The sequence below is a fragment of the Leptonotus elevatus genome, chromosome 3 (genome assembly GCF_054856555.1).
Source record: "Leptonotus elevatus isolate MCC_2025b chromosome 3, RoL_Lele_1.0, whole genome shotgun sequence".
NCBI classification, from domain to species: Eukaryota; Metazoa; Chordata; class Actinopteri; order Syngnathiformes; family Syngnathidae; genus Leptonotus; species Leptonotus elevatus.
In genome coordinates, this window is record NC_141241.1 from 29857794 (window position 1) to 29881411 (window position 23618).

Sequence of the window (23618 nt, forward strand, 5' to 3'; positions counted from 1 at the left end):
TCTTGAAAAATGCTTGTAAGAAAAAAAATCTTTACAGAATGTTTCTCAAACAAACAACAAAAGACAGAGTAGGTATAAAACAATATAAAAATAAAATTGTATCCATCCTATGAAGACAAAAATTTATTACTTCACCAAATTACTAGACAGAAGTAAAAGTAGTTAGTACAAAAAATACCTGGGGTATAATAAATACAGTTTTGAATAAAGGCAAGGCAAACCCAATTCCTCCAAATAATTTTTTTAAGGATCATTTTGCAATTTATGATAAAGAGGAAATTGCAAACAAATTCAATGACCACTTTATAAAAATTGGCCCAATATGATCACAAAATATCCATCCATTTTCTGAACCGCTTATTCTTCACAAGAGTCGTAGGGTGAGCCTATCCTAGCTGGCTTTGGGCAGCAGTCAGGGTACACCCTGAACTGGTTGCCAGCCAATCCAGGGCACACACAGACAAACAACCATTCACACTCACAATCCCACCTAGTGACACTTCAGAGTGTTCAACTAACCTGCCATGCATGTCTTTGGAATGCAGGAGGAAACCGGAGTACCCGGAGAAACCCCACGCAGGCATGGGGAGAACATGCAAACTTCACCCAGGAAGGCTAAAGCCCGGACTTGATCTCACGTCCTCAGCACTGTGTGTCACCCACCATCACAAAATATTCCTGATAAAAATATTGATTATGGAACTATACCAACCAATGTAAATATATTTTTTCTTGAGGCCGTACAAGCTAGTGAAATTTAGAACATAGTTACAATTTTTTTGGGGATTAAACAGATATTAATATGTCACTGATAAAGCATAGACACTCTTCAAAAAACAGAAATTAATGTTTTTGTTTTGTTTTAATTACAGACCTATATCTCTACTCCCACAGCTCTCTAAAATATTGGGAACATTGTATGTGACAAGATTAAATAAATGCATAGATAAGTATAACATTTTAAGCAATAGCCAATATGGGTTTTGCGCCAATCACTCAAATACCATTGCATTAATGGAGTTAACTGAATCAATTTGCTTGCTATGTTTTCGTAAGTGTTTTTGTGAATTTACAAAAAAACGTTGATACTTTAGATCATGAAATATTATTGCAAAAATTGTTCAAATATGGTGAAAGAGGTGTCACACATCAATGGGTCACCAGTTATTAAAAAAATAGAAACGTTTGTTGAATTCAAGAATAAGCCATCAAAACACAGTTATGTAACTTCAATCAACTTTGACCAATTCTGGGGCCAGTACTTTTTCTCCTTTAAGTGAATGATATTAAAATTTGTGCTGTTAGGCGATTACAATTTTTTTTTCCGCTTTTACTATACCTTCAACTGCGTTGCAACTTCCAGTTGAGCGGGTTTTTAGTCTGAGGTGGGCTGGTCTTGTTCGGACTTGCTGTCTCGAACTCCCGAGTGATCCAGCGAACACTCATTGTAACTCGTCAGCTTCGTTTCAGAATGTAGCTGTAAAGTCTCCTCTCTAGTATAGTTTTTATTTGACATGGTAATCTAGCTTGTATCCAAAGCCAAAGCCTCTGTACTGAATGGCAGTTGCCCAGCGGCGCCAACTACGAAAGCCCAGCGGTCCTGGTGATGTGAAAGATGTACATTGAAATAAATACAACCGTCAAAATAACTAGATCTAGGTCCAAGTAAGTTTGCCTCGCTCTCCTGTGCCGCACTCGCGTCCATGTCTGCTGTTGTTCACGATGCTCGTAGTGGCGCACCACTGCAGCCTACGGGTCCCTCAATGGGCCAAATTTCAAATGCTTGCGCATTTACTTGCCACTCACGATCAAGTGTGTTTATTTTTTTTAACAAATTTATTTGCAACGTAATTAATTAATCTAATTAACGCATTCAACTGACAGCCCTACTTAAAATTGTTTAAAAATTGTTCAAATGTATCTTGTTTGCAGATAACACAACTTTATTTCATGCCAGGAAAATATATATTAAGGTATTACAAGAAATAAAGAAAGAGTTTAAAAATATTATGAAGTGGTTCAATGCCAACAGACTGTCTATACATATTAGTAAAACCAGGTTTATGATTTTTAGTTGTAGAAATATTCAGTAGATGTTGAAGCAACACTGACAGTGCAGGGAATATAAATAGAAAGGACTAATGAAATTAAGTTATGTTTATTATTGATGAACATCTAACATGGAAAACACATATAGAATATATTTGTATTAAATCTAAGGTATCCCAAACTGTAGCCGTTTTACATAAGGTTAAAAAAATCATTGGACAATAATGCTTTGTTTAGCATTGGTTGCCACAATCCCTATGAGAGAACAATCCTGTTAAAAATAAATTTGAGTGCCACTTTATATTGTGTTTTAGGCTTTCAGTGCTTTTAAACTTAGAATAGAACATTAAATAGAAAAGCAGGCGCATATTGGTCATTTTTCTTTTAAACGTACACAGTAATTCCTGTATAATGTTATTTTGCATCACTTCAGTGAATCAATAAGTCACCAAAGCACTTATGAACAAGACAAAATGGCAGGCTGACATTTTTGGGTACAGCCTAAAAACAATGTACATAAAATGTTGTATACAGTGTATTTTGTATATCACTGCAATTGTGCGGAAACCCCCAAAACGTCAGGTTTGGTCAATCATTAATATTACATCATCAAAGAGAGCAAGCTATTTTCAGCACTTTAAATTGGTCGATAATTTAAAAAATAATACTAAGCGAACACTGACAAGGCCTTTCTGTCCTGTCTCCCTCTGTTTCGTCATTGTTTTTCATTCTCTCGGCTGGCTTGAGCCTGAAGTGTAATTCCGTTTAATAAAATAATTTTGACAATAAATTTTATTCTGATAATAATAATAATAGTATTATTAGTATTATTAATATTACTATTGTTATAACAAATAATAATACCCACAAGTGTGGACTGACCAACAGTATAGATTTTCGAAGAAAAAAAAATACATTTACCATTTTGACAGAGGAGGTTACGGCCCAATGCCAACAACATAAGTTATGTAGTTAATAGTTGGGTATTATTTTTATTCGAATTTTCAAGAAATGAGAAAATAAAACTGAATAGAAACACCAGAAATTTAAAAAAAAGGAGAGGGAGCTATCGCGAGATGCTGTGACTATTGCGAGATGCTGTGACTATCGCGAGATGCTGTGACTATCGCGAGACCTACAGCGAGACCGGGAAACCGCAACATGGCGGCGCCCTGCTGCTAAGATAGAACTAGCTCTATTATGCTAAACTAATCCGAATTTAACCATCGAAGAAGAGGAAAAATGACTCAGCGACGGACACGGACGACCTAACCACTACGGACGTTTCGGTCAGTATGCTGGAGTCCATAAATAAAAAACTAGATGTCCTCTGCCTCATCCGCGAGGACGTCAAAGAATTAAAGGTAAGCTTGGAATTCGTCAGCCAACAGGTAAGTGACCTCCAACGAGATAATGCCGAGTTACGCTCTTCACTCTAGGCTGTTTCAGCAGAGTTGGAAACCATTAAAAAGGAGAATAAAACGCTAAAAGAAACTGTTCTGGATGTCCAATCCCGTAGCATGCGGGAGAATTTAATATTCTCAGGCATATCCGAGAATACCTCTGACAATCCAGAGGTTGAGATAAAAAAAATGATGACGTCGTTAAAAATTCCTCAGGAGACGGTAAATAACATCTCTTTTCACCGGGTACATCGGCTTGGAGCCCGTAGGGGCAACAAACCCCGTCCTATTATCGGCAAGTTTGAGCATTTTAAACAGAAAGAATTTGTTAAAAGTAAAGGACGGAAGCTTAGAGGGACCTCATTTGGAATGACTGATCAATTCCCGAGAGAGATTAATGAGCGGCGAAAGGTACTGTTTCCTATAATGAGACAAAATAGGCAGGAGGGTAAACGGACTACGATAGCCGTTGATAAGTTATATATCGATGGCCAACTATTCCGGAACCCCAACTCCACTCCCTGGCTGTTCTAATTGGCATTGGTGGAACTAAACTTAGTTTGATTATTAGATGTATACATATACTGTATATGTTGTTATAAAACCTAAAATATGAATACTCATTATGTTTAGGCTATATTATAAATATAATATTAATACACAACTATATCTAAAGTATATTTAAACAAAAAATCTCGCTTAGGTTACCAGTTACTGATGTATTGTTATATGTTTAATCCCCCGCTAATTTCCTTCACTTTCATCTCCCTCCCCGTTTTTTCACTGTTATATTCACTTACACGTTACCTCATATTTCACACAAAATACATAAACCACCTAACCACTTTGATTCTATCCTATAACATGCCAGTATTGACAAATGGCCTATACAGATATATACACAGGACTGAGTCTATATTGTTTGTATGCATAAATTAGTTCTGGTTTCCTGGAATGTTTGTGAAGCTCGCTCACAGGCAAAAAGAATAAAAACTTTAGACCATCTCTTAAAATTAAAAGCAGATATTTGCCTCCTACAAGAAACCCACCTACAAAAATCTGAAGAAAAATTACTTATTGATAAGAATTTTAGCCAAGCGTACTCTGCCCCTTATAACAGTAGACAAAGAGGAGGAATAATTTATTCTTTACTCTAAATAATACAATAACAGACCCAGAGGGCCGATACATTATTATTCAGGTGACTATATTTAATAAAATATATACATTTGGTAATGTATATGCCCCTAATAATGATGATCCGGCCTTTTTTCATGAATTGTTCTCTCAGCTTGTCATGGTGTGGTCACGGAGCGGCGTGGTGTCTGTAGGCGTGTGAAGTGGAGGACCCAAAATGCAGGGAGGCAGGAGAACCACAGCAGGAGTGCGGGCGAAACTGGCGTGCTTTATTTTACAGAAAACACTAACCAGGGTACTGGTTAATGCTAACTAAACAACAAACTGAAAAGATACAAAATCAAAATGACAGACAGAACTCCGGGGGTGACCGTGACAAGCGGCAATGATCCCACGCTGACTGATCACCACCCGGGAATTAAATACACTCACACTAATTGGGTAACTAGCCGCACCTGGGGCCAGGCACAAGTGGCTGAGGGCCCAGATTGGTCAACCGGCGGAAGGGCTGGAACCCACTCAGGACCAATCGGAACCCTCAACCAAAACCAGATCTTCCCAGACATGACACAGCTGTTTGAATTAGCAGCGAACTTTACTATTATTATTGGAGGAGACTTTAACACAGTCTTAAATCCATTAATAGATCGTTCTAATAATACAACACGTATAAGGCGATTATAATCTACTAAAGTAATAGGGGAATATATGGATGATTTTGGCCTAGTCGACAGCTGGAGACTTAAAAACCCAAATAAGAAGGAATTTACCTTATTTTCCGCTGTGCACCGGTCTTTTTCAAGAATTGATTTTTTTCGTACAAATAACTCATACATACATCCTATTATTATTAGCGACCATGCACCAGTCTCCCTTTCCCTACAAGTTGATTATACCTTTAAACCACCACCGACATGGCATTTTAACATCTCACTGCTAAACGACGCAGTTTGACAAAATTATAAGAAAAGAGTGGGCAGACTTTTTGGAAATATATGACTCTCCAGACCTATCTCCATCTCTTCTCTGGGAAGCTGGGAAAGCAGTAATTAGAGGTAAAATTATATCATATTCATCTTATAAAAAGAAACAGGATCAAAAATTAGAAAAAGACTTGGAAGATAAAATTAAACAACTGACGGATGAGTACGCAATAAACCCAAATCACCAAATATGGACTGACTTGCACAATACAAAAATACAGTTAGACGATATGCTAACTAAAAAGACAGAGTTTATAATACAACAATTGAGATACAACAACATTGAATATAATTTCTTGCAAACCAACTTCAACGCAATTGGTAAAAATCTCTTATAACGGCTATTAAAGGGACAACTGGTGAATGCACACAATCACCAGAAGAAATTAATCAAATTTTTTATAACTATTATCACAACCTATACTCGGAAACTAACAAGCCTAACCCTGAGCATATTGAGGCATTCCTCAGTAGCTTAAATATACCTCAGTTAACTACTGAATATAAAGATATGTTAGATGCGCCACTTACTATAAACGAGTACAGTGCTCTAGATAGTATGCCTAATGGCAAAGCACCTGGCCCGGATGGTTATCCGGCTATATTTTTTAAGCACTTCTGGTTAATGCTTGCTCCACTATTCTTAAGATTAGTAACAGAAATTAAAACGAATGGTTACATACGCCCACACATGAATGCAGCAGCAATTAAACTTTTATTAAAGCCAGAAAAAGGGGGCTGTGGACCGGTGGGGTGCCTGGCGGGCCTGCAGTGCCCCGTCCTGCTGCGTTGGGATGGGGGCGCGGGCCGTGTTGGGGTGGGGGGCGCTCCTGCTCCTGGGTTTGCTCTCCGGCCGGTGTTGCGCTTGCTCTGTCCTGGCAGGGGTCGACGGCTCCCCTCTTTGGTGGAGATTTTCATGCATGCCAGATCCACCACACCAGCATCTATCGAAACTCAGACACAATCTGCTTCTTCCTCAGGTCATTGAATCGGTGGAGGCTGGTGTCTGTGGATCTCACTCTGCTTCGTCTGTCCTTCCTTCCTTTCCTCAGTCTCTCCTTTGGTCTCTTGAGGTCTCCCTGATTTTTTGGGAATTTAGATGTTTCTGGGGTTGGTGAAGGACTCTGGTTGGTGGCCCGGTGGGTGGTGTCTGGTCAGTGCTGGATTTCACTTTCCTTTGTTTTCTTTGGTCCTTCCTCGGGTCTCCTGACGGCGGTGTTCGGTTTAGGTGAACGGTATGGGATTTTTTAATAGTTTTTTGGTGAACTAATGAATACACACACACCCAGACGCACACACACTCACATACACATACAAAATAATAAAAATTAAAAAAATATATAAAAAAATAAAAATAATAAAAAGAGAGCAATGATGATGACATGTCAAATCGGTAAAATTACCGAATGAACAATACTGAGCTCTAAGGAAGAAAAAAAAAAGGAAAATGCGAATTTTGGCTATGGAAACAGGTTTTGCGAATAAACTCTGACAAGACCGGATACACGTCGCATGTTTTGACCGGATATTACATCATACGTATATTTGTAGTCACAAGGCAATGGCGGACGATAAATTAAGGTATGTTTGGGGGGACGACGAAACAGAAATCTTTTTGGGAATTATTTAAAGAAGCGAATATTAATGCAATTTTAGATGGAGAACAGCAAAGAAACGTTACGGTGTATCAAGAATTACAAAAGCAAACTCATACGACATCATCACAAGGCGCAGTCGCTTCCTCTTCTTTTAAATTACTTGTGGATCACATTGCTATGGTGTATACCGCCACCTACAGCGGTGGAGTCCCCTCTCAATATTCACAAAAGAAGGACAGATGGAAACAGGCATAGTTGCATGTCCGTTTTGAGCATTTTCAGTAAATTATCTTAGAAAATTCGAAACAGTTGGATGGAAACCTGCCTATAGTAGGTCTATGATAATACTTCCTACTGTATGTACAGAGACTCGCAATAGAAAATGAATACTCCCCAGATAGTTTTCCTAAAGTATAAAATAAGACCACTATAAAAAAGTTTAGGGATGCACCATCACACTGTGGTCTGGATTGGACTGGACCGCTTTTTATATAGCACTTTATCTAGTCCAAAGCCCTTTACAAATGCCTCACATTCACCCATTCACACACAATGTCTTAGACCCTAGGTCTGCAATTAGCGGACTACCGTCCACATCCAACTGCGGACCACCTCTTTGTGGACCCAGGGGCAAAAAAAAGCATGACTGACACGATTGTGTGTTTGAGTGAGTTTGTGGGGGCAACTGAACGTTTGTTTGGTGTTTAAATGCTTTTATAATTCACGGGTCAGAAATGACCCATAAGTCAATCTTTGTACCCAAGTGGTGTACTACCCACATGGAAAGATAAACAAAAACAAAGTGTCACTTTTTTCTAATGATGGGGTCCATTTAGGAAAAGTCAAAAAGTTTCAAGTTGGAAAACTGTAGTTTAAGGTAAGTTTTCTACAGCTAAACATGGGCGTGGGTCGCTTTTGCCCGTAAGACAACACAAGGGTTTAAATGGGAGGGGTTGAAATTACATTTGTGGTGTTCGGTATACAGCTCAACTGTGATATAAAACTTAATTAAATGGTAGTGAAATTGAACAAGTTACTGAATTTTTTTGGGAGTAAATACTGATAAATTGTGTTGGAAGCCAGATAGAATATACTAACGGAAATTATTTAACTGAACCAGGCTGTTCTTTATAAAGTAAAGGATTTCCTAAATAAGAAAGGTCTACATCTATTGTTCTTCTTTTCTAATGTTGCCTCATATGTCATTGTGCTGAAGTTAAGGAAATGTATATAAATATAGACCCAATTATTCAATTATATAAACAATGGGGGTCGTGTGGGGAGCGAGGGCTGTGGGCCGGTGGGGTGCCTGGTGGGCCTGCCGTGCCCCGTTCTGCTGCGTTGGGCTTGGAGCGCGGGCCGTGTTGGGGTGGGGGGCACTCCTGGGTTTGCTCTCCGGCCAGTGGCCCCTGCGGGGCCTGGGGGTTGTGCCTTGGTGCTGCAGTGGCCTGGCTCTGTCCTGGCCGGGGTCGACGGCTACCCTCTTTGGTTGAGGTTTTCATGCATGCCAGATCCACCACACACACCAGCATCTACCGAAATTCAAACACAATCTGCTTCTTCCTCTGGTCGTTGAATCGGTGGAAGCTGATGTGGATCTCACTCTGCTTCATCTATCCTTCCTTCCTTTCCTCAGTCTTTCCTTTGGTCTCTTGAGGTCTCCCTAATTTGTTGGAATTTAGATGTTTCTGGGTTGGTGAAAGATTTTGGTTTGTAACCCGGTGGGGGTGATGTCTGGTCAGTGCTGGATTTCACTTTTCTTTGTTTTCTTTGATCCTTCCTCGGGTCTCCTGACAACCCTACGACTCTAGCTGGATTCTGAAGTATTCGGTTTAGGTGAACGGTATGGGATTTTTAATAGGTTTTAGGTGAAATAATGTGTACACACTCACACATATGCACACACACTCCTGCACATGCACATACTCACGCACATACAAAAAAAAGAGAGAGCAATGATGATGACATGTCGAATCGGTAAGATTACCGAATGAACAATACTGAGCTCTCTAAAAAAAGAAAAAAAACCTAACAAAATCACAACTAATTTTGCCACTTGCTGTTGACTGAAGATGACATCACCTGTGCTGAGGAAGTAGATAACGACCAACCATGGCTCAGTTTGCTGACCAAACCCAGTAAACAGGTGATACATGATTGGTCGTTACAGACTTCATCAGCACAGGTGATGTCATCTTCAGTCAAAAGCAAGTGGAATATATTTTTTTTCAAGATATTAATTCTACATGAAAAATAATGAAGTTATCAAATAAATTCTGGACAAAATATAAACTTTTTACTGATGAAAACAGCTCAATGAATTAAGAATCCTTTTAATTCTCCTCCAATTGATGGACATGACTTTGTACATTATATATTGTACTATCAAATACAAAAAAATACTTTAATTCAACTAATATAAATTTTATTTATATGGTGCCAAATCAGAACAGAAGTTGTCTAAATTTACACATGGAGCAGGTCTAGAATCACACTCCTCACTGGCTTATTAAGAGACCAGTTGTGTAGCCCAGGGCATACGGCATATACCCACTTCTTTTTCAGTCGGCATTGCATATTGCCACTTCTATATCCCCCATCTATATCCCTGTTCAGTAATATCTGTGAGTCAGATTATATTTTTTTTCCTCAAGGATGGTAACGCCATGACCCATCCTCCTCTGCCTCTAATTGGCTGGTACCCCCTCCCTTCGCAGATTAGATTAGCTAATTTAAGGCATGAGGACTGATGAGCCAATCTGAGGCAGAGCAGGACGTGTCATGCCGAGGAACACATAATCCTTCAAATAGGGTCCTGTGTCACAGAAATATTTACACACTTGCTCATAGCCTGGGTTCGATCCACAGGGTGGACGCCGCAAATTACAAATTAACCTACATGATCTAGTTTAGTTTTATAGTATAGGCTGGCAGTTGATTTTAAAGTTAAAACACAAGAATGGGGACAAATAATAATAAATAATAAAAGATTGGCCTGAAATAATATAGACTAGCTAGACTCTTTTTCACAATTTTTGTTAATTGTTCACTAAATATTGAACATATTATCTACGCTATACGTTTGTCTCATGAAAGATAAATAAAATGTACATTCATTCAGGCTGCTTGTGTTACCGGCAAAAACTACTCTTTAAAAAGAAAGGAAAAAAAAGAAAAGAAAAACTACAAATTGTTCTTAATCAAGTCATGATAATTTTATTATTGTAAGCAAGTACAAATGACTGATTATTCTTATGTCACCAATTCTAAAACAGGACAGTTTTTCTGGGCTAATTTAAAAAAAAAAAGTGAAAATTTAGAGAGTACCCACGTAACCACTACACCACTGTAAGAGACGAACTGAACCCCACACTTAGCGACTGAGTCGAAAATTTGGTCAAGTATGTGTTCATTCCCAAACAGGCCTGCACTGACGTCATTTTGAGGGGGGCAGCCTATTGGTCCGTCAATAATACGGCTGAACGAATCAGTGGCCCAACCCCTCCAGGAAACCCACAAGCAGTGCCTCTTTGGAGACTTGCTGACTGAGTGAGGATTTTACAAACGTGGAAAATTACAACATACAGACATTTATAAGGTGATGGCGGTTCAGTCAACTAGCCTCCATTACATGTCTGGCAATTGATTTGTGTTAAATACATTTTATGTCAGTAAGCAATCGCCATTGCTCATCATGAGTCATGTCATGTAATTGCACCCAAAATTAACAAATGTATTTCTCCTAGAGATTAACCTAAGGAACTGGCCCATACATCTACTTTGCAGTAGATAGTTAAGTGATATGAGATAGTTAAAGAGGCTGCATGTTAAAAAAACCTTTTTGTTTTCAAGTTGTTGATACTGTGACTGGAAAGGTAGTTAACATATCTGTTTTCATCAAAACCATTTATTTGAAAAATCTGTTTTTTTGTTTGTTTTTTATTAATTATTTTTTTCCTTTCGGACATATCACAACAGCCTCCAACACAAAACAGACCACATCACAACATCCAATAAGAAAAAAAGGGCTGATGGGATGAAACCATGTTTTAATAATCCCCGGCCCCAGAATACAATTCGGATGCATCAATCATCAAAACCTTGATTCATACAGTGATAAAATATACATTGCGACACATTGTTGTGATACAGTCCCAATAAAGAATGAAAAGAATGAAAGAATAAAAAAATTCAAATAAAAAAACTTAACAGATTTGTAATTTTAGATTGGCAATGTAAAATAAACTGAAGTTAAAGACTTGCTCACATGTAGAGGAAGTTTGCACAAAAAAAAAAAAAAAGTTACTTGAAACATTTTGTACATGAGTGGTCACTTTAGCAAGTGAAAAAAAGATTAGCATGTGTTGTTGGCATGAAAATATACTTCGTTATTGATATACAAGTAGTAGCAGAGAACATGGTAAACATGTGAATGATGATGATGATGTGTTGTCACTACAATAGTGGATGAAACAAGATAAGTAAATTAATTATTAATATGAAAAGATAGTTTATTCATAATAACAAACGGTAGCAGAGAACTTGGTAATCAATTGAACATGATGTGTTACCACTTTAGAATAGGGGCTGGAAAAGTATTTGTAGTTGATTTGTCCACATTAAAACACAAGTTGTAAATGATAATAACAGTCTACAAATATTGCCAGGATCATCTATATAAAACTTTGGAATGGATCTGCAAAAAGGTTTGTAATACAGTCAATAGGAGGATCCTGTGTAACGTCATCGTTTATGTTTTGCGCGTTGCATCACGGGAAGAATCGGGAACTGAGTGGCAAGAAACAGCGTGTTTTACATGTAGTTTGATGGTTTTGCACATTTGGAGGAGGATTAAGAGAGGCGGATGATTCATTGTTGTTGTGCCATCAATTGTACGGCCCGTCGGGGGCCTGATACAAAGTTTTATTGCATTTCCACCGAAAGGGGCTGCGGAAAAAGGAATAAATGGCTGCGAGCGATCAAGAGGGTAAACCTCTACGCTCAAAGCCTGGATTCCGATTTGGTGATGTACTTCCACAAACTTTATTGTAATGTGATACACCTGTGCCTCCTTTCCTTTGGCACCACACAAAGGACACTTATTAATGAAAAATAATTACCCAGCTTTGTATTAAATAAGAGTAATTGTTCCCAAAGCAGATGTCTGTGTGGCCAGGAAACAGGTGAGTCGGACCAACGTTTATCATCATCCCACATATCATATGGGCTTGAAATAATTGTAATTTTGTCAACAATACAAAATTGGAATGTGCGTGAAGTTGGCCCCCCACCCCACGCAAAATGTTATGCAAATAGTGTATTTCGTTAGTGCTGGTTTGTGCCATAAAAAGTTTTTTTGTGCTATTACTGTTTTGCAGTTGTAAATTATTTTTTAGGTAATCCAGAGTTCACCCAGCCCCCCATCTATTGAGAACCAGACCCGAAATGGGTCCATTTGTTTGTGCTACGTTTGTGCTGGATTGTGCAGTTAAAATTTTCGTTTGTGCTGCGACGGTTTTATAGAAATGGCATATTTAATTTATGATTTCCTTCGAAATGCACCCAAAATGGTGCCAATCGTTTGTGCTGCGTTCGTGCTGGTTTTTGCAGTTAAAATTTTCGTATGTGCTGCGACGGTTTTATAGATATGGCATATTTAATTTATGATCATGTCATCCAGCCCCCCATTTTCTTCGAAATGCACCCAAAATGGTGCCAATCATTTGTGCTGCGTTAGTGCTGGTTTGTGCTGTTAACATTTTTGTTTGTGCTGTGACGGCTTTATAGATATGGCATATTTAATTTATGATGACGTCATCTTGCCCCCCATTTCCTTCGAAATGCACCCAAAATGGTGCCAATCGTTTGTGCTGGTTTGTGCTGTTAAAATTTCCGTTTGTGCTGCGACAGTTTTATAGATATGGCACATTTCGTATCTTTTGATGACGTCACCACTAATAATCTGGTGGTGATGCCGGCTATCTTCATTTGTTTTGGATGCGGTCTATTGAGAAGGTTCGTCTGAAGGTAGCCGACAATTTTGTCCAAGTTAATTTGATCACGAGTACTTAAACTAATTTCTACAAGTCATTCCTTCATTTTCAATGCTGTTTGCACGTAGAAGAAAAAAAAACTCAAAATAGATACAACAGTCGACCTTGAGAAGTTATGCTGACAAGATAAATATGATTTTATTTTGCACAATATTCATGTTGGTAAAACATAACTTTAATGTGTGTAACCAATGCCCGTTTTTTTCTTCTTTAAAAAACAAACAAACAAATCCAAGACACTTTTTTCAGTGTATCCCCAACCCCCACCATCGGCAAGTGCAAAAATAATAAACAATGTATTCACGCACATGGTTGGTATTCGTCTTTTTGGTCCATTTTTGAAACTCTGCCTGCTAACTTCAAGTTTCAAGCTTTACTTCATCTATCCACCAATGTAAGTAAAATGTGAACAATATGAGTTAATCTATATAATAAAAGGCATCATTGATAGTCTCAGAGTAATGTCCACAGTGCAAAACGACTGAAAATGTTTATACCCGCTAGCTAGTTAGTTAACATTATTCACATGTAGACACTTGTAATTTAGCAACTGCATTGACCTCCTAGGGAAAACTCATTTGTTTAAATAATAATTCATAATACAGCTTGGTGATATATATTATTTTATATTTTTATTTTTGTCTACAAGCACCTCATTGCATTGGATTTCCAACAGCTGGTGTAGACTCTAGACCATTTCCAAAGACACTTGATTGAAAGCCAAGCACCTGAAGTATAGTAAACAGTCAGGGCTCCAGAAGTACTCCCCTCCATTTTCACAATTTGGCATTTCACTTCTCTACTCATTGTCACATCCATCCATTTATATATTACTGATATTGGGTGGAAGTGTGGAGCATACATTTGTCAGCAACAAAAAAATATTCAAGAATTTTAAATAATCAAATATTCAATCATTAAAAATATTGTATTTAGTTGTACTCTCTTAAATTTTAGGGCCACAATTCCCAGGAGAAGTCTGGAGTCCTGAGAGTGTATTATGATTTTTTTCAGCAAAGGGCAAAATTATTCAAGTAATGAATCCTAATTATATTTATTTATCCTTAAACTAGATGGCCAAACAACCAGCAGTAGACAAGGACTCAATTTTTGCTGCTCTCTGTTCATCAAAAGAGGCCATACACCAAAACGGCAAACATAGCCACTTCAAAAGACAACTGTGTGGACGGATCTGAGTGAGAAGTTGGGGAAAAAGATGTCTGCAAAGTCTATATACACCTTTGTTGAGACAAACAAACATAACGTCTGATCAGCTTTGGGGTTTGAGGCTGAAATTGATCCTGAAACTAGTGATCACACAGGCTCAGAATCAGATCCCCTTTTCCCTGAACGGTCCTTTCAGCTTCAAGTGCCTTTTGACAAGTGGAAAATTTTTATTCCAGAAAAGGCTATATACAAAGATAAGTACTGTCAAACCCAAGAAAGAAAATATACCATTTTGAAGCCAGGCACCTGGACCCATATCATAAATGAGCAAATCTGGAAAGCAGTTAAAGTTAGCCACATTAGCCACAAATAATTATATTGAAATCAGAGGATACTGCAAGGAGTGTCACGGCCTTCTCAGCATTAATTGTGATAAATAACCCAAAATCAATAGTCCAATGATGCTCAATTGCTACATTAAGAACAGTGATGACTCCCTGCACACTCGCAGCTCAAAGCGCTTCATGTCAGGTAATTTGCATGCGCAGATAGCTCATGAACTCGAAGAGCTACATCAATTAATGTCTTACTTGGGGATGAACATGCAAACCTGCCCCCATGTTTTGTCAGGGTAGATGTTGCACACTGCATCAAGATGATCTTCCAATGGGACTGCCTGAAAAATAAAATATATCGTGTTAAAGATTTCTTTGTGAGTCACAATGGGTGTCACAATGGGTGGAACAATCAAAATAACTTCTACGTGCCATCACTGTTGTGGCACTTAGTGAATCAGAAGGTAATGGCAGTTCTGGAGCACCTCTCCCATCAGAAAAGTGCAAGAAGTACCTGAAAGCTAAAATTCCTGAAGAAATTGTCAGCATTCCAGATAAAGAGGTTGAGGCACAAAAACCAGCGGATGCGTCCAAACAGCAGATCCAGACTAACGCCCGACAGTGGGTGACAGAAATCTGTGAGGAGAGCAAGTTACTTGCCATGCCTAATGGGGATAGAGATAACATCCACTTCCTCCCTGAGATCATTCCCCACATTAGACTTGGAAGTTACTTACCACTCTGAACAGGAATAATGGTCCCTCTCTTCAGAAGCCCCAGCATCACTGCAAGTTCCGTTGCTGTTGAAGCAGAGTTCAACATCATAGAAAATTGACTTTTCAAGCATGACAGCCTACCCATTGGCGTTGACCGCTTTGTTGCTCGTCACCTTTCCTTCATTGAGGGAAACATGCGGATTTGTTGTGCAAAACAAAAAAGTGAAAAGGCTGATGATGTTGACGCTACAACTGTCACAGGACCTGACAATGACTTAACTACTACTACTGGCAAATACAAAATAAAAAATGATGCTCAACCTAGACAATGAAGTGGAAAACTGGAGAGGCTTAGTGGTTCCACCCAAAAAAAGGAAGATGACTTCCTATCCCTCTTTGTCCTGAATGGTTGCATATTGATCCATCTGTGGGACGTAAAAAAGTCAAGGTGCAGTTATTAAAAAATTAAAACCATCAACAGCCTGTTAAACTTGGCAAATTGAAAGTCTCTGTGTTGAACACTTGTGCATTTGGTGCTGTTTTTCAGAGCTTGTGTTGTTCTTTTTGTGACAGCTTTTCATTTGAAAAAGCTGTTAGTAGCAACAAATGTGAGAACCAGTTCCTCCACCTGGTGAAAACAATGACTACACAGGGAGTGCACCAACAGGTGTAGTCACAGAGGGCAGAACTGTTCAGGGAACTATTCACACCTGTCAACCTGACCTCTGGTGCTCTCCAAATTGATGCACATTGCAACATCTCTGAAACTGCAATTGAGAGAGCCATGAGGAACCTTCCAAGTGTTTATTTAAAGAAACAATGTTCCTCACAGTACTGCAGTTTGAGCACACTTGTAACGAGGAAAGTTCCACTTGTGTGTACCAAAATTGATACACTGCAGACCTATGGCATGGCTCATCTTCAGGTCGCAGCTGAAGAAGGACTCAACCTTCCTGACTCTACCTGCCTCAGGCCAATCCAAAATCCATCTCAGTGTCCTGACACATTTAAACAAGACAGTACGGGAAAAGCTCTATATTCAGGGAATATTTACAGCTACAGTCTGGGAGAAGTTGTGTGGATTGACACTGACCTTGGGAGCAGTTGTGCACAAGTTGCCTTGCTTGAATTGCCATTGTCTGGTGCTACAAGAGAAGACCTTCACTTTGAGAGCAGTCATCGCATTTCAAGGAGGCTTGACCCAGGATTCCCTTGGTCATTATGTGGCATATTGCAGGAGGGCTGCATGCACCTGGGAGATGTATGATGACCTGGGAAGTGGAGTGAAAGCAGCATCAGATAACAAAGATCTACCCACATGCTGTGTTTTATACAAAGCAATAATTAACACATATTGTTTGATATTTTGTGTGTGTGTGCGTGCGTGCGTGTTTTCACATTAAATCGTTCCAACATAAGTTTCTTCTGCAGGCTGTCATGTCAAACTTTTTTTTAATTTTTAATTTTACATTTTTTATTTTTTTAAAGAGCTCAGTATTGTTCATTCGGTAATGTCATCATCATTGCTCTTTTTTCTTTTTTTGTATGTGGGTGAGTATGTGTATGTGTATGTAGGTGTGTGCGTGCGTGCATGCGTGCGAGTGTGTGTGTTTTCGTTAGTTCACCAAAAAATCCCATACCGTTCACCTAAACCGAACACCGCCGTCAGGAGACCCGAGGAAGGACCAAAGAAAACAAAGGAAAGTGAAATCCAGCACCGACCAGACACCACCCACCGGGCCACCAACCAGAGTTCTTCACCAACCCCAGAAACATCTAAATTCCAACAAATCAGGGAGACCTCAAGAGACCAAAGGAGAGACTGAGGAAAGGAAGGAAGGACAAACGAAGCAGAGTGAGATCCACAGACACCAGCCTCCACCGATTCAATGACCTGAGGAAGAAGCAGATTGTGTCTGAGTTTCGATAGATGCTGGTGTGGTGGATCTGGCATGCATGAAAATCTCCACCAAAGAGGGGAGCCGTCGACCCCTGCCAGGACAGAGCAAGCGCAACACCTCAGGGCCCCCCAGGCCGCGGCAGCGCCAAAGGACAACCGCCGGGGCCACCGGCCGGAGAGCAAACCCAGGAGCAGGAGCGCCCCCCCACCCCAACACGGCCCGCGCCCCCAACCCAACGCAGCAGGACGGGGCACTGCAGGCCCGCCAGGCACCCCACCGGTCCACAGCCCCCGCTCCCCCCACCACCTCCGCCCCCCATCCACCCCAACCCAGACCCAGCCGCCCCCAGGCCCCCACAGCAAAGAGGAAGGACCAGTTAACTTTGTCAAAAGCTTTTTCTGCATCCAATGATATAATAACTGCCTTTTTATCATACCGCTAATAAGGTTAAAGAGCCTCCTAATATTATTAGTAGTGACGATCTTTAATAAAGCCTGTTTGCGTGCGTGCGTGCGTGCGTGCGTTTTGACACATTAAATCGTTCCAACATAAGTTTCTTCTGCAGGCTGTCATGTCAAACTTCTAATAATTGTATCAATTTGTTGTATAAATTAAATGTTTTGTCACTGACAATATAGTCACACAAGATGTTTCGGTTTATTGTGAACATCTTTCACATCCGCTAAAATTTAAGAAATAATCACATGGGCTTAATGCATGCTAATCAAGAATGAGCATAAGAAAAACATTTTACAAAAATATGCATATATGGTACGGTTATTGGAGACTACTGCCCGAAGACAGCTGGGATTGGCTCCAGCACACAATTGTGAGATCAGCGGTTGAGAAAATAGATGGATAGATGCTCGAACTAAAAGTAATTTACAGCAGTGAAAACGTTAAAGATTTTATGTAGCCTCGCTAGCAAAAAAGCTACAAAAGAGTAAAATGTTTACCTGAAGTTCGTCCTGCAACTGGTGGCATTCCAGGATGTTGAAGAGTACGCAGAAACACGCACAACTATAGTTAATTCCAAGTTATTACGTGGAATTAATAACTAAACGAGCGATTCACTGAGCGTGGTACCATGGGACGAACTTTCTCTATAGACCGCATCCAAAACAAATGAAGACAGCCGGCGTCACTACCAGAGCATTAGTGTTGACGTCATCAGACAAAACTATTATGTGCCATATCTATAAAACTGTCGCAGCACAAACGAAAATTTTAACAGCACAAACAAGCACTAACGCAGCACAAACGATTGGCACCATTTTGGGTGCATTTCGAAGGAAATGGGGGGCTGGATGACGTCATCATAAATTAAATATGCCATATCTATAAAACCGTTGCAGCACAAACAAAAATGTTAACTGCACAAACCAGCACTAACGCAGCACAAACGATTGCCACCATTTCGGCTCCAATCTGAACTAAACGGGGGGCTGGATGAGAAACTAAAATGTTTAATATCTATAAAACTGTTGCGGCACAAACGGAAATTTTAACTGCACAATCCAGCACAAAAGTAGCACAAACAAATGGACCCATTTTGGGTCCGTTTCTCAATAGATGGGGGGCTGGGTGAACTTTGGATGATCTAAAAAAAATATTTATAATAACTGCAAAACAGTAATAGCACAAACAAAACGTTTTATGGCACAAACCAGCACAAACAAAAGAGACTATTTCCATCAAATTTTGTGTGGGGTGGGGGGCCAACTTCACGCGCGTAAAATAGGAACATTGAATTCATCATAAATTCTCCAGATTCATCCAAGAGATTACTAACAAAAAATATCCAATTTTTAATACATTCATCCCAGAGTAAGGGTTTGTCATCAATAATAATATTTGAAATTATCCACAGTACTTGTATCTGAATATCCTGAATCAAATTGGAGGAATGGTACTGGAAATTCAACCACACCTTGAGTAAAAAAAGAATAAAGACAAAATAATTTTGAAATAAGATATCAATCAATGTGTACTGTTTTCAACAAGTAAAATGGAAATAACTTATTTGGGAATAATGACGAGCCAACCAATCTTTGTTAAAATACATTTTAACAACCCATGAACCCTTTAAAGAATAATCCATCACTTGAAGTTTTTTAAAATTCAGTCCACCATTTATAAAGCTTGTTATTAGGTGAGGGAGAATCATTAATAAATAAACAAATTAAGTAAATATTAATGTATTCACGAAGGTGACTCTCCCTTGTATTGTTAAATAATTTCCCCTCCAAGGTTGTAGTGTTCTATCCATCTTTTCCATTCTTCTCTCTAATTATATTTAACAGTATCTTTCAAAGTTTCATGCAGATGGATACCTGAAACATCCACGGATCCATTACACCACGTGTTAAGATCCGGTCCTCGAGAGCCTGAGTCCTGCATGTTTTCGAGGTTTCTCTACTCTAACGCACCTGATTCAATGATCAGGATAATTATCAGGCTCCTGCAGACCTGGCTGATGAGCTTAAATATGAATCAGCTGTGTTGAACGTGGGAAACCTTGAGGACCGTACTTTGACACCACTGCATTACACCATCTAACTGGATCAGAACAATTTAAAATAAAATTTGTGTCTTTCAATACTCCTGTAGCTAAATTAGGATTGCTCAAGGAGCGATATATACGACGAGATACTGCCTGCAGTTCTCTCTGTCACCTCTTGGAACACCATGTTAGTTTGGTTAACTTATTGAGTGAAAAAAAAGAAAGAAAAGAAAACCCTCATGTAAATCATCCTTTTATGAAGGAGCTACAATTGAATAGTTTATTGAATTAAGAGTTTAACAATTTTATTCCAACATGCACGCATTCACACACACAGTTTTGTATATGCAAAGATGTTTATTCTCGACTTCTAAGCAAACAAACAAACTGTCATACGGTACTATACTACTCTAACTTGACTAAATAAGGACACACATAGGTATTTAATAAAGTAAAGTGAGATTGGGAAAATAGCCAAATGAGGTGATGAGTGGGTGTGATGTGATGTAAATTGAAGTGAGGCTGAACAGAAAGTTCAACCAGGTAAGTTACCCTACTTGAATTAGTCTTCTAAAGCAGTGATTCTCAACCAGTCTTCTGTAGCACACTAGTGTGCCATGAGAGATCATCAGGTGTGCCGCGGAAATTATCCAGTTTTATTATTATTTTGTCAAAATAATTATTTTCTATTAAAAAAACGTTTTTGGTAATTTACTATGTATAATAACAGGCAAAAACTATCAAATACTCTTCAAATAAATGACAAACGGTACATAATTACCATTTATATCTAACTCTTGAGAACTATTTTTTGCAAAGCGGTGTACCGTGAGATTGTTCCGATGTGAAATATGTGCCTTGGCTCACTAATGGTTGAGAAACACTTCTAAAGGATGATTTCCTGCCCGGAGTAATTTAAAAATAGTACCAATCGAGAAACAAAATAAGTTGTTAAAGTGACGTCTTATTTGCTGACATCTAGTGGTGAACTAATACAAAGCAAATATTTTTAAGCACGCACACTCTTTTGCCTCAGAGAGGCCACACTTCTCAAGTTCGCAAGCCCATCACCAATGACTGTTGTAACGGCAGGATTAACACTGACTCCGGTACAGACATGGAGTGGAGTCCGTACGGCATTTGTACGGGTGTGAACTGCATGGTGTCCGCAAATCTGCACCCACAAGATCATTGGGATTCACGCTGAAGAGTTGAGCTCATACGATAACAATTGTGTATATAGAGAGATACTGTACTTGTAATCAATAGTCACACTTGCCTTTCGTTCACATTGATACGTTTTTTGGACATTATTTCTGGGACTTTGGCTATTCTACCATGGGTAAATACGTTTTGTGTTCAAATAGAGGTATTTTGTAAAGTTTAATTTATTTTGAGCTAGTTTTATTGTCTTTTAAATGTCCGACACATCTTCCCACACACTTTTTATCAGCATTTTATCCATCTCTATTAAAACTCATTTGCTCCCAAAAACACATAAATATGTTCTATTTTAAATGTTTTAAGTGTCCCAAATATGTATTTATACAGCCAGCAGGTGGCAGCAGAGCAAAAGAGATCAACCAGGGCCATGTAGAAAAAAGCTCATTTACCAACAGTTCTAAACAGATTTGTGAATAATGATGAAACTTAGCTAAATTCTAATGCTAATTGCTGCAAAACAGAAACAGATTGAAAAATACTTTTTTTTCCTGATGAAAGACGAGACTCAAATCTTTCATTTGGTATTTTCCATGTTTTTATAGCAATATAACACAATATTCTGTGGGCCTTGCAAAATCAGTCAAAATCCAGTAAAACAGCCGGGAGCAAAGGGGGTTGCTTCAGTGAAAATGGCTGGGAGTAAATTAGTTAAGTATGTTCGTAAAAAACAAGAACTTTGAAATATACCACCTTTACCTCAAATGCTGACGCCTGACTTCCTGTCCGGCTCGTGTAATTTCTTCAGCTTCATGAAAATCTGCATGCGGAATCCGGACAAAATAGAAACCTCGCAAAAACCTTCCGGAGGTCCGGATCCGGATACGCAAAGCACCACAGCTGGTGTGAATTGACACACAGACTCAAGTGCTTTCTTTTCCTTGCGGTGTCTGTATGGATGCCGTACCGTATTCGTTTCGCAGTCATTAGTCAGGTTTTCATCCAATTGTTTTGAAGTTTTTAAGCGAATTTTCTGAAAAAACAGACATTCGACTTATGCCCGTTTCCATCCGTTCTTCTTTTGCAAATATTGAGAGGGGACTCTGCCGCTGTAGGTGGCAGTATACACCATAGAGATGTGATCCACCAGTAATTTAAAAGAAGAAGAAGACGTATGAGTTTTCTTTTGTAATTCTTAAAAAAACGTAGCATTTTTTGCTGTTTTCCACCTAAAATAGCATTAATATTTGCTTCTTTAAGTAATTCCAAAAATATTTGTTTTGTCCCCCCGCCCAAACATACCTTACTTTATCGTTTATTTATTTATTCGCAAAACATGTTTCCATAGCCAAAATTCTCATTTTCCTTTTTTCGATACGTTTAAAAATCCACCCCCTCTCAGGCTAAAAACTTTTCTGCGAATTTCTAGCATTTGCATTCAAATTTATTTTCGCATTTCTTGAAAACCCCAATGAAAATAGGTGGATGGAAACCCAACTACAGTGAACTGAGCGTAAGAGGATTTATATTTGCATTGATGTATGTATTTGTGTGGACCTATTTTGTTTCTTATTTGGGGAACTGTTGTGACTGAGTTGTAGTGGTGGAAGAATACCATTGGTGATGAGGTGAATGATGACACGGATTGAAGGATTTATGTTGTAGTCACTCAGGAGCTAGGCTACTTAATAGTTTTCTGTGGAGCTATTCCTTTTCTGGGTCCTGCTCTTTCTCCATGACGTTCGCTTGTTCAGTGTTACACTGTTGGAAGCCATTTGTGGACTTTCAGCAGTTGGTGAGGTTGAATATTTGCTCTGACCAAGAAGCTATTGCTATGCTAGTGTCACCCGACTGAAACTAAGAGTGACAACGAAGGGAGGACAACGCATCACTGTTTTTTTTTGTTTCGAAGTTGGAGGATCACATTTATCAGCTAACGGTGGTAGACATTTTACAGACAGTATTTTGAGTTTGTACTTTCATCTATGGCAAGTAAATATTCTTTAAAACAATTGTTTCCCTCAACTACCTCACGAAAATGTTACATTACCAATTATTATTTGGAGTGAGCGAGCAAGGAAGCAGCCTGGCGAGCAAGAACTAGCTTGAGCGGCTAGCAAGAACTAGCAAGAGTAAAACAAAGGGAGACAAGTGGCGGGAGCCGGAATCAACAGGACTCAGCGATAACCACATGCAGGCCCCCAGCTGTGGAAGGTAAGCTGCGGTCGATCAAATTAAGCAAATACAGTTATTGTTCGCTAAAAAAATTATTGCTTTAATCAGGTGAAATCCAACGTTTGTGGTGTTGTGACAACCCTCCAGTTAAGACAGATTTCACATTTTGCTCTCTGCAAAAATGACTGGGTCTCATCTAGTGCAGCAGAAATGACATTTTGTATGTCTATTTGTTTTTGCTTAGGGTTCGTTGTTTTTCTGCATGCTCAACTATCTTTTCTTCCACATAAAGGCCCTTTCGGCGGCGGACAGCATTCATGTATTTGAGGGCCTGGTTCGTTGAGTCTGCCTTTTCTCCAAAGTGCAGGTATTCTTCCTCAGTGGTAGGAACCCAATTTGGATCGCTGCTGATCACCTGAGGAAGGAAGGCAAATTCT

The 23618-nt window shown here is 39.1% G+C and overlaps 2 protein-coding genes across 8 annotated transcripts in view; both read right to left on the bottom strand.

Moving 5' to 3' along the window:
• Window positions 1-11199: 11199 nt before the first annotated feature.
• LOC147178144 (uncharacterized) lies at window positions 11200-16617 on the bottom strand. Of its 3 annotated transcripts, none has more exons than XR_015094290.1 (4): window positions 15763-16249; window positions 15463-15525; window positions 15240-15361; window positions 11200-15066 (listed from the first exon to the last, which is right to left on the bottom strand). XR_015094290.1 is itself a non-coding variant. In XM_086070392.1 (4 exons), the coding sequence occupies exons 1-4, from the start codon at window positions 16575-16577 to the stop codon at window positions 14977-14979; spliced, it is 318 nt and encodes a 105-aa protein (XP_085926518.1). In that variant the 5' UTR covers window positions 16578-16617; the 3' UTR covers window positions 11200-14976. The 3 variants fall into 3 exon arrangements, 1 of the variants encoding a protein (XP_085926518.1); XM_086070392.1 differs by lacking the exon at window positions 15763-16249 and adding an exon at window positions 16535-16617; XR_015094289.1 differs by adding an exon at window positions 16535-16582 and having other exon boundaries at window positions 15240-15866.
• A 2458-nt stretch (window positions 16618-19075) lies between these two features.
• efl1 (elongation factor like GTPase 1) overlaps window positions 19076-23618 on the bottom strand; it is a 125080-nt gene continuing 120537 nt past the window's right edge. For all 5 annotated transcript variants that reach the window (XM_086071051.1, XM_086071049.1, XM_086071052.1 and 2 more), the window contains one exon: window positions 19076-23596. In XM_086071051.1, the coding sequence (XP_085927177.1) occupies window positions 23408-23596 (189 nt within the window). In that variant the 3' untranslated portion in view covers window positions 19076-23407. The remainder of the gene's footprint in view (window positions 23597-23618) is intronic.

Bases quoted from the DNA above. Each gene is read 5' to 3' on its own strand.
- LOC147178144 (XM_086070392.1), bottom strand. From the start codon at position 16,577: ATGGCAATTCAAGCAAGGCAACTTGTGCACAACTGCTCCCAAG. The intron at 15,362-15,462 runs GTAAGTAACTTC...CTCTCCTCACAG, and splicing joins CATTATTCCTGTTCAGAGTG to ATTTCTGTCACCCACTGTCG. The intron at 15,067-15,239 runs GTACTTCTTGCA...TTTATTTTTCAG, and splicing joins TCAGGAATTTTAGCTTTCAG to GCAGTCCCATTGGAAGATCA.